Here is a 12,161-nt window from a genome sequence, read left to right as displayed (position 1 = left end):
AGATACAAGATGTTTCATTTCATTGATAAATGTTTCTTGAAATTTTTATTATTTGGGGATTTAAAAAAAATGACACAATTGAGACTGAAACGTATTTAATTTCTTATCGAATCAAACATACCACGGAGCGATTTCGGCGACATCTCATTGGTATTCCTCGGTGAGCAATAGAGTTTGTTCTCTGTTTTTAAGCCCATTTTAGCCCCTTTATTTCTAATTTGCGATAAAATTTGAGACAACATTCTATATATATATAATTTCATACATCGTGCAATATGAATAATATATTTGCAAGATTAAAATCATGTAGATTAAAATACATTTTTAATTTTTTATAGACAGATAATGCGCGCGAAAAAAATGCACACAATAAACTGACATTTAATAATCGTAATTCACTATTTATAATTTTAATTGTGCAGTTTGCGATAGCAATTGACGTCCCGAAGAGACAAATACTAAAGAATTAAATAATTCTTGCACGATTCAAAAGAAATGATCTATACGCTCATGTACAATTACAACCAGAGATTAGTTTAAACGTGAGATCTTTCTTATAATTATATTTACAATTCTATACATCAAATTATAGAAAGAATTATTTCCGTCCCAAATTGAATGTAAGTTGTCTGAGATGGGCTTTAATATCGAGATTGTCGGCAGTATCTCAGTTCCCGATGTAATATTATTGTAGCTACCGGATTTCTTTTCCGACTTCTTGGAACGCGCAAGGAGCTATCCATTCGCGATTGAAAACACGTTTAAAAGGAGAACTCTTCGCGAAGAAAGAAAGAAAGAATCGATGTAAAGTAGATTACGCCCGGCCGTTGGGCGACCTGCCACGCGAGGGCGAAGCGGACGGGGACGGATCCGGACTACATCCGTTACTGCTACCGCGACGACTTCCGGTACCGCCAGCTTTCAGGCGCACCATAGTGTCCAAGTGACGAAACCTGCGCAGAATCCAAGAAGATGTGATGAAGATATGTAATAAAATATTAAATAACATATTTACAACGTTAATCGATAAAATGCTCCTGTTTCTCTTGCAAAATTTTCACTGTCGTTATCTATCGAATTTATTAAAATGATCCTCATGGAATTAAAATAAGAGACAAGTTAAAATCATTATATTTGATGGAAAAGAAAATCGATTGACAATAGTCATAGATAACATGTCGCGCTTTGAACTCTGGACTATTCTGTAATGGACTCGTATTTTCAATGAAGTTAAACGTTATTATAGTAACGGTCGATATAATAGCGGCGATAAGGGAAAAGTCACTATTTGTCCCTCTGTATAATAGTGATAGACGAGATATCGATAGATATCTACCAGAAGGTGAAGTTTTTTTATAAGAAATTATATTGCATTGTTCTTTATACGATAATGCAATATTTTATAGCGTTACATTTATGACAAGATTTTCTAAATATGCAAAAAATAAATTTTAATATTGCGTTCAACTATAAGATTTATGTAACGAGAAAGAGAAAAATTGTACCTGAGTGATAATTCACTAGTATCAGCAGCTTCTTTCGCCTGCATGAGATAAGCAAGCGGCCAGGATATCCAAGATTTCCTAAAAATAAAAGAAATTTAATATGTATTTCTAATAATTATACATACATATATGTATGTGTATATATTAAAGAATTAGGGAATTTAATTTTAGCACAAATCACATAATAAAAAATTAAGATATCTTACGTTCCGGATTGAGTGTTTGATCCGATACCGCCGATCGTTGCCTGCGTGTCGAGTTTAGCTCCTGTCCTGTTCGGAGTCTTTGTGAATCCTGGCTGAATCGCAGGATCAGACACCATACGTACGAAGAAAGATCTTCTTTGCTCCAAGGTGGCCTTTCTTTTCTTTTCGCGAATGTCTGCTAGCTCGTCCATTACGTCCTGATATGTAAACACGCGTTGATAAAGATATATAAAAATTTTCATAATATAGTAAGGTAATCATATTCCGACTTACGTTGAATTCCAATAATTCGGATAGATAGTCCGTTATAATGCTCCACGCCATGTCTTAAACATTGTAGAATTAATTTATGCTAATGATGCATGCATTTCTTTAAACAGAAAACATATAACAAAATTCAGAAAATAAATAAAATAAATAATGTATTTACATTATTATATTCTTATCATTTTCACAAAATTGTCAACAAAATACAAATTCAAAGTTTCAAAATACAAAGAAAATTGTATTTAGAAAAGAAAAAAATGGACTTAAGAAGACGATTGTAAAATTAAAGATGAGTATAAAAATAATTTACCAACATCTCTGGCAGTTGCATTAGGTGCAGCGAGTGCAAAACGTATTGTGTAACGTTGATTTACTCGCGCCGGAATCATATGTATTTTTCCCGAATCATTAATGGTACTCAATAATTTCTGATTCAGTTTATCGCTGCCTTTAGCGCGGAAACATACCAAACCCAGCTGTAATATATAATGAATGTAATATACAAATGTGACATGAATACTATAACGAATATGATACTAAAAAGAAAGAAATATTCTCTTACCACGACGTCATTACAAACTTCGAATCTAGAATCTTTTTTAACGAGTGTCTCGAATCTTTTAGCAAGTTTGACGTGATTTCGGATATAACCTTGTAGCCCAGATATCCCATAACTTCTTATTACGAACCATAATTTTAATGAGCGGAATCGTCTACTCAACGCTATACTCCAGTGTCTGTAACAGTATTTAAAATTTATCAATAATTATTTAATTTCCAATTAAAAAAAAATATAATTAATCTCGTATTTTTTAACATCCTATTTATCATGAATCAATATCTGTTAAAGATATCAATTATATTGGAAATGAAATCTGATAATAACTAAATATAATTGACATTAAAATTGGTTGTGTTATTAATCAATTTTTATAACAATTTTAACAACACTTTAGAATGAAAAAAAACACAGTAAAATAACTTTTTTTTTTTTTTTAAATTATAATGGTGATATTTTGTCACTTTTGCTAAATTAATCGATTGCAATATAACCGATAGTCTATAGCTGTATCCGCGTGTGTGTGCTGGAGATACAATGGATCCACAACAAGCGCGCTGGTGAGCTTAAATCTGTCGCGAACCCAGAGACAGGAACAATCGAAATTTGTCAATAAGAATTTGTTAGTATTAGTATTGAAGGAATCGGCGTATTCGACGCCGGCCATCAGATATTTCAATTCTGGACAGATGAAAGCATTTCCGGCATAAGCAGCGTCCACGTGGAGCCAGATCTGCAATAAAATTCTCAATTAAAAAGACTAAAATTTAAACCATAATAATAGCTCTTTTTCACAAGCATAGATAATTTTACTCACCCCTGGATATTTTTTACAAACCGGTCCAATTTCCTTAAGATTATCGAATGAACAACAGGCGGTTGTGCCAAGGGTTGTTGAGACGAAAAAGGGAACATAGCCTTCGGCTATGTCACTCTCGATTGCCTATCAATTAATCAGAACGCATTACATGAAATATGCGTTATATGAAATCAGTTATTAAATCAATTATACAAATTGAGCGGAAAAGTAATGAAAATATTTACAAATTTATAATATATAATTATTATGACGCTAACAAGAAATATTACCATATATTTATATTGTTTAAAAATTATATGGAATATAATAATTTAATTGCATAACATTTATTACATGTATCTTAAATGCGTTGACATTGGTTGTATATAATTTTCTCTAAAATATGTAAAATTATATTATAATTAATTTATTCTCGTGAGTATGGATTTTTGGAGAACATTGTGGAACGTTATTGAAAACGATCTATTTATACGCACTTGTCGCAAGGTATCCCCGCGAAGTACGCTCTTCTCATCCGGCTCGAGGATACGCAGTTTCACGAAGCATATCATTGCGTCCTTCTCGACGGAACTATGACTTTCCCGGCTGCAATATGCCATCAGCTTCCCGAGCAGCGCGGTCTCGTCCAAATGTGCATGTGCAGGAGATTCCTTGAGTCTCGCAATTGCTTGTGCTCGTGCGGCCAGCATGCACACGAGAATGCATTCCGATGCCGAGCCCTGTGTACAGGATGGTCCACATAAAGCGTTTTCTCAATAATGGCTTTTCTACAGCTTATCATTTTGAATATTCTTACAATCTTTCGCGCACCTCTATAACGCCTCCACCTTTACTGCCTTCGCTAAAATACAGGAAATCCGTTGGCAATCCAATCGCCTTGCCTATAATTCAGAAAGATGATGTATTACTCCGTAAAGCGATCGTTCACAAAATCGTTCTGACAAAATATCACAAAAGAGAATTACCGAACCAATCGCAGACTATCGTCTCCAGTTCTGTGCAGGCCGGACTGGCCGCCTAAGACAAGTAAGATTTTATTTCGGCAACGATCAGTGAGTAAATAATTGCAGACGATCCGTCATACGGATTTGATGCGAGATCAGATAAGATTCACGAGAAAATCGAATTGGTTTCAGATCACCACTTTATTGCCGCGTCAAGCCACTACGATTCGTCTAATTTTAACTTTACCTAGTATTTACTTATAGCTTCTTAGGCTACTCGAAGAGATTTCTCACTCACCCAAGAAAATCCAATGCAGCCTATTGCGTCCGATAGCATATCACCGAGAATAGAGGGAAAGGAATTTCCCGCCGGGAAGTAGGCGTGGAACCTTGGATGCTGCCAATGCGTGATCTGGAAGACAGTTTATTTGTCTTACATAGAAGTCTCTCATTTTCTCTTATAACCAACAAGTTAATAATTTTTTTATACGCAACAAAATTTTGAAATACACTCTTCTCTATTTAATATGAGAATCACAATCTATTTGATGATTTGATTTAATATGAAGCAAATGAAAAAAAGAAATTAATTTATTCCTGTAAGCGATTCTGATAGAAATTGGATATCGCAATAGTTTAGCTATTTAGAATATTTCCTGATATTTATAATTTATTGTTAGTTTCGATTTCTTCCGAATCTCGCGAATACTCACGCCTGGCATAATCTTTGATTCCACATCTTTCATGATCTCGTCCCATGATTCCGGATCATTTGGTGGTCCCGACGGCAGTAGGGGCCTAAGATAGCCAGGACCGATGTCCGGCGTGACTCTCCTGGTGTGAATATTGCTCATGAAGTCGCAGATGTAGTCTACCATTTCTTTACCGCGGACGCGGAATTCTTCGATATCCATGACGATTTATTATCAATTTGATAACCTTCGAATTGAAGACGTTGAAATTTTAGTTTTTGAAAATATAATTTTTTTTATTTCTCTCATTTTATCTCTTCCATATTTTTTAAATAGACATATTTACTTTCAAATTTTGTATATTTTTTTGACATATATAATTATGTTATTTATGATAATTTTTTAATAATTTTGACATTAAATTTCTTTCTTTTTATATATTACACTCTGAATTTAAACATTCTACAGAGAAATATCTTTAAGCATCTCATGTTTTAAATACTTTCTGTCAATCTTCTTGTTTTTATAGCATCTTTATTATATAAATTCCAAACATTTTAACTTATCGATAATTCTTCTTTAAATCTATATATATACATGATGTTCGGTAATTCGTAAAATCTCGTGTACAGGTAGAGTGGATCAAACTGAGAAAAAAGTTCTATATCATTTTGCGATTTTGGCAATAATTATTGAGAAATTAATTAAAAAATATCGACCATTTGTGTGAGTATTTGCACGTGGCGAGAAAAGCCTGCTTGCTGTCACGCGGTTGCTAGTCTCACGCATAGTAATCGTGACAGCGGGCTATCTTTTCGCAGAGCGCTAATATTATGACGTGAATTGGTCGATATTTTTAAATTAATTTCTCAATAATTATTGCGAAAATCGCAAAATGGTAAAGGACTTTTTTGCTCAGTTTGATCCGCTCTATCTGTACACGAGAAATTTTTTACGAATTACACCCCGCGTATATATATAGAATAGATTATGTTTTCTCTCCTTTCTTATTATATATTTTTTGTTCAATAAAGAAAGAGGAAAAATACACAAATTTGTTTAGAAAAAATTGTTGCTAAAAAGTTTAATATTTACACATTCGTTGAACCGTAAAAAAAAGTTTATAACAATAACGGCGTTATTATTAGAGACAAAAAATATCAGTATTATAACTTTCATTGCCGCGATATATCGATTACATTTTAATATTTATTTTAATACATTTGCTTATATATATAATCGACATATTATAATAATGCTAAATTGTTTTGTTATACTTAATAGATAATTTTTTTACAATCTCTCTCTTCTCTCTCCTCTCTCTAGCTAATGCAAAAGAATATTTTATTATTAATATTTCCTTATATAAATAAAAATATCACCAATCAAATATTCACACCAATTGCATCGCGATACTCTTACATTTGGGGCTTGACTTTTTCGAAATTTATTTTTCATAAAATGGAACCATAGTGACCATGGGGTGCAAACAACTTGAACGTTTAAGGTGCGGCCTTCGAAACCTGGACATTTAAGTGCTTTAAGTAAAAATCGAGACAATATCTTGACACCTCCATTTTTACACGTTCATATGTATTCTCGTGATAGTTACGTACTAATCAATCTAAATTTCAAGCTGAAACTGGTTCGATTAATATTTTTTCACGACGAATCGCTCTCGCAACTGTCACTTTCGCGCACTCGTGATCTCAAAATTCGCGGTTGCCTCGTGCGTACGCGTTTTGCATTCTCCTACCTGTTGCTGATAGCAGTGACGTGGTGATACGGGCGTGATAGAATCGGGGTTGACACACCGACTCGAGCTCACGTCGTCGGATCGGATGAAGACTGAACTGAACTGAACAATCCGGGATAGTTCGCCATCCACGGATATATGTTGGGGGCATCCAGGGCGCAAAATTCCATCGGCGAGTCCTGCGCAAACGCATCCTTCTTTGGCAGGACTTCTTCGCCATTTCGTGAAAAGACGTGCGCCCCGCATCGGTTTTCCACATCCGCCCCAACACAATTACGCTTATCGCTTATGTATGCGTCCCTTGAATTCGACCATAGAGATCATAAGGTCAAATTACCTTCCGAAGGAATTTTTATATGAAAATTATATGAAATTACTTGCAGAGAGATTAAACGATCTGCGTACACAAAAAGAAGAAGAAATATTTTTTTAATAGTTTTATGAAATATTTTGGAAGAATTATTTTATTAAAAGAGCGTGAAGAGATAGATGACAAAAAGTGAAATTTAATTATGTTTTTGATTTTTTATTCTGACTGCAGACTTCTATAATGGATACTAATTTATTTTATATATTAAGAAAAATATGCAAAATAAATTAATCTAATTTGAATTTTTTTTAAAAGGAGGGAGAAAAAATGTATTCATATCCAATTGAGATTCAGATTTTTATAAATTTTGCAAAATAATATGAAACTTATGTAACAACTTTAATATAAAAAATAAGAATATATAATAAAAAATAATTTTAAAAATAATACAATGTAAAAGACACTTCATTCTTATTAACAACAAGTAGAGCTAACATTATAAGCATTTTTCTGGTAGAAATACATTTTCATTTTGTTTCATACATAAATTTTGTAAGTATAAGTAAATATACGAATCTTTAGCCTTTTTAAGATTTCTTCTTTATCATTAAATTAGTATTAACTGTATTATTTTAGCAATGTTAACAATATTTAATAGTTTTTGGAAGAATTCTTAACAAAGATGAAACGACAAAAATCGAAGAACTATTATTGATAGGGGAAAGAGGAGGAACTTTCCACGACGAAGAATCTCATTCTGCGATCTGATAAAGTCGGAAATACTTATACAATCGTTTGGATTGTTCCGGCTGCTCTCTGTCTTTCAACGGGAAAATTTCTGAAAATCGGAAACCGATCCATCTATTCAAGATATCTGATGAAAAAACACAGGGTGACCTTTCAAACAAATTCTTTGATCATTGATTAATTTAAAGCCAACTTATCCTTGATAAAAAAATGTCCAGAGAATTATCTCGCACAACTTTTCAATATTTAACAATACGTATGTCTCTTTGTAGTTTAGCTTCAAATTAAAATCTTAGAATAAAATCAATTTGAACTTAAAAGATATAGTTTTATTATACATATTTGTTGGTTTTCTCTTTAATTAATTGAGGTTTCTCCTGAATTAATTTGAAATACTTTTGAAAACAATATTTTTTCATTAGCTACTCAAAAATTATTTTGATCAGGAAAAAATTAGTTCTAAATCGACCGAAGGATCTACGATTTATCAGTGAGATGATAATTCGAGACACCCAGTACAGGCGCCTCGTTCACTCGAGTAAATTGGATGCTAGCGTTCTCGTGGTTTATTAAGATGGAAAAAAGGAGGTTACGTAGGCATCATTAAGAGAGTGCCAGTCGCAGAAGACGTCTGATTCTCGCTTAGAGGAAACCGAGAGCAGAGTACGCGAGAGGTTCGGAAAACCCTTGACCTCTCTTGCCTTCTCTGCATTAAAGAATCCTTGGGCTCAAGATATCGCGGAACGCGCTACCTTTCGAAAGGCAAGCAGTTCGAATCATCATCGATATAAAATCCCTCATGTTCCATGCTGCTGAAATTAACTGCCGTAGTGATGGTGGTATTCGCCGAGTCAATTTGCGTGATAATTATAGCTCGAGGAAAGCCAAGCGGCTCGAAGGGTAATTTAGAAGCATTACGGAATATTTGCTCATTACGACGAAACGATCCATAATGCAGTGATATGGAGATGATAACGGAATTGATAAATATCTTTTAGTGTTGATCAGTGGCTATATTCTTAATGCAAATCAAATCGTATTAGAAGGATGTAGTTTCCCAAAAAGTTGCCATTATTTTATTTGTTTTTTCTAAAAATTCTAACAATGTAAGAATTTCTGAATAAAAGTTAGTACAAATTTAAAAAAATATATTTAGTTTGTTATAAATTAATGTAACTAATTTTCGTGAAAAAGTTTTTTTTTTTTTTTTTTTTTTTTTTTTTTTAATAAAATAGTTTTGTTTTAATTTTTCAAAAATTTCGTTTTAATTTGGAAATCATGTCTTTTAACGCCGAATGATTAATTGCATCGATTGAATAGATATGCTTCAGCATATCTATTTAGGTCACCAATTAAGTCACGAATTCTGGTTAATTGAATTTTCTTTGTCTGCGTTTATATCACGTGGCACTTCAATTTAGAAAGAGGTTATCATTAACTCAGAATTAATTAACTCGAGCTGTGGTGATAAATCATTTCTTAAAATGAACATATTTCTTATAATTATAGATATAAAACACAATTTTTAAAAATAAGAATAACGCGCCTCTCGTATATAGGAATTAAATAATTTTATTTATATAAAATAAATGTTGTTTTATATTTATACTATCTCATCATTAATAAATTTAAAATTGACAACCTGTTAAGACTCTACGAAAGGCCGCGTAGGCCCTTTGATGTGCAATTTCAAAGGGCACATAACATATGACATTACAAGAGTCGATTTTCTCGAGGGGGTACAACGAACTCCGGACTAGTGATCGCGGGCCAACGACAGAGAGTTAGTAGTCCTTTTGCTCACGTCCTTCAGGGATAAAAACGTTCATAATGCTGGAATGTAAGAATGGGAAAGGAGGGAAGGTGCCCCGACCAACGGGGGTGCTTTAATAATGCAATATGGCGTCGGGGCGTTGCGGCGCTATGCGGGCTATGTCACGCATACCACGACCATATACGCCTACACTTTGATCCCTCTCGCACCCTCGCATCTTATCCCCCTGCCCTCTTTACCTCTCATCGCCACGGGTTTTCTCCGCGGGAACGAGGCCGCACCAACGCCGGGGTCGTATATCGCCAGCAATCGAATGTTGATTGGAAAATATTGATGGGACTTTCCATCCAGCATCCGGTGATCTCCCTCTCCAACACCGACGGAGAAGATGCTTTTTCTATTACGGTATGCTCAGGAATTTCGATTATATATATATATATATATGAACTTTTCGTAAAAATTAGAGTAATTTTTCTTTTAAAAAATAGGTAAAATTCAACCAATTATAATTTTGTTAAAAATGAACGAAATTTAAATTCAAAAAAGGGTTAATTTAAATCTCTACTTTTGAAGGACACTATTACTTTTGCGTTACTATAAGTTTAGTAATTTTTACATAGAGAACTACGAGCTGAACAAAATTGGAAATTTTCTACGAAAACATCCTCTTGAAAGAAAATCGGTTGTTATATTTCTGAGCGATTACTGTTGAAACGATAAGAGATATAAAAAAAAAGTTTCTATGGTTTTTAATGTACTTTAAAACTGCATAATCAAATTTTCCGAAAATGTCATATTTTTCGTAATCCTTCCTTCTCCCTTCAATTTTTAAAAAATCTTATTATGCGGTTTTAAAGTACATTAAAACTTATAGAATTTTTATTTGAAATTTTTTTTTTATATACTTTATCCTTTCGACAGTATTCGCTCAGAAATATAAAAACTGATTTTTTTCAAGAAGGTGTTTCACTCCCTTAACGGCCGTATAAGCACATGTAAAACAATACGTGTCTCCTATTTTGACCTCGGAAGGGGACACTTCCATATCTTTACTTGTAAGATTTTTTTACTAAGTTATCAGATTATATAACTGGATTTTATATATATATATATATATATATATATATATATATATATATAAATATCGAAGTGACAAAACTCTCTTTTGATGCGATTTTGATACCGACGATATTAATTGGCAAGGATGCCCGAAAGTAATACAAGTGATGAAGCGGAAAGCACTGTGTCAATCATATCAATGAAAGGAATGATACAACCGTGAAAAAATTGATAACATTACTTTGAAAGATTGCGCTAAACAACAACATTACTTCGATTTTTTGTCATTGATGATCACGGGATAACAAAAAAATTTCCGCATTGAATTTAAATATATTCTTAGTTGTATTTTCTCAATCGAATAATTTTCAAGTAAGACATTATTTTACAATGTAGATAATTATATTAATACATGAACAATTTATATTATTTAAAATTTTATGTAACTATAGATAATTTTTTGTGCTATATTTTGCTTATGTTAGAGAACATCTTTTTTAAATGCTTAATAATTGATTGATTAGCATATTTTCTATCTGCTTTATAATATCACCTTTTTATCTAGAATAAAGATTTAGTTTGATAATAGAAATACATTATTCCTATAAACAAACAACAATTGTATAATTAATTTTCATATTATTTTACTTTTAATATATTATACATTTTTGTTAAATCAAAATTTCTTTGATTATAACTTTATGTTCTTTATAATATATAAGTTTTACTTGATATTATAAATCCTTTAATTAAAATATAACTATATTCTCTTAGCGCTATTCTTATAATTATCTACATTAATTTGATAATTACACTGAATAATTTTATTTTATTGGATATTATATTGGCATTTTATACAAGATATTCCAGAATTCGTGGACACGGAATACACAACGTGATTGTCCGTGTCAAAAGAAGCAACTTTTTCCTCAGCAAAAATATCGAGAAAAGTTATCATTTTTTGCTAGTTTCCAAATTTTGCTATCATGTATCTCTGTAACTAAGTCTTAAATAAAAATTTTAATAAACTCCATCTAAAATTAACTGAAGAATATAATTGTATTAATCTTTTAATTCTACAAAGTTTGCGAAAAACCCGTCTTTTTCAATTGCTTATAACTGGAAAATTATTGATGATCATCGACATTTTTGCTGAAGAAAAAGTTGCTTCTTTTGGCACGGACAATCACGCTGTGCATTCCGCGTCCGCGAATTCTGGGACACTCTGTATATATTGGATATCATATTGAATTTATTATTATCTTATATTGGATTTATTATTGTATTTGATAATTACATTTGTCATAGCGCTTTTTCTCAAATAAAAAATCGATTTATTAGATACAAATATATTTAAATCCGGAAATAAATTTTCCAGCGTTCTTCGCCCTGTATCCTTATCCTTGCAGAAACCACAGATAAACGTCACAATCGACAAAATATTTCTGCATGCGACTGTACAAGGTCGTTCTAAGTTCCATGAATGGTTCCGAATGGCACGCCAGCAAAGCTGTGCGAGGCT

The 12,161-nt window shown here is 32.5% G+C and overlaps 1 protein-coding gene across 1 annotated transcript; it reads right to left on the bottom strand.

Moving 5' to 3' along the window:
* Nucleotides 1–64: 64 nt before the first annotated feature.
* LOC140665959 (aromatic-L-amino-acid decarboxylase) lies at nucleotides 65–6,919 on the bottom strand. The gene is made up of 14 exons (XM_072892594.1): nucleotides 6,750–6,919; nucleotides 5,015–5,240; nucleotides 4,600–4,713; nucleotides 4,323–4,374; nucleotides 4,168–4,238; nucleotides 3,834–4,076; nucleotides 3,355–3,480; nucleotides 3,032–3,270; nucleotides 2,541–2,715; nucleotides 2,289–2,454; nucleotides 1,985–2,037; nucleotides 1,712–1,908; nucleotides 1,506–1,583; nucleotides 65–953 (listed from the first exon to the last, which is right to left on the bottom strand). Exons 2-14 carry the CDS (start codon nucleotides 5,213–5,215, stop codon nucleotides 815–817), a joined length of 1,854 nt encoding a protein of 617 aa, XP_072748695.1. The 5' UTR covers nucleotides 5,216–5,240; nucleotides 6,750–6,919; the 3' UTR covers nucleotides 65–814.
* Between the last annotated feature and the right edge of the window lie 5,242 nt (nucleotides 6,920–12,161).

Source organism: Anoplolepis gracilipes, chromosome 5 (assembly GCF_047496725.1).
Source record: "Anoplolepis gracilipes chromosome 5, ASM4749672v1, whole genome shotgun sequence".
Classification (NCBI taxonomy): Eukaryota; Metazoa; Arthropoda; class Insecta; order Hymenoptera; family Formicidae; genus Anoplolepis; species Anoplolepis gracilipes.
This window is presented reverse-complemented; position numbering and strand designations above follow the sequence as displayed.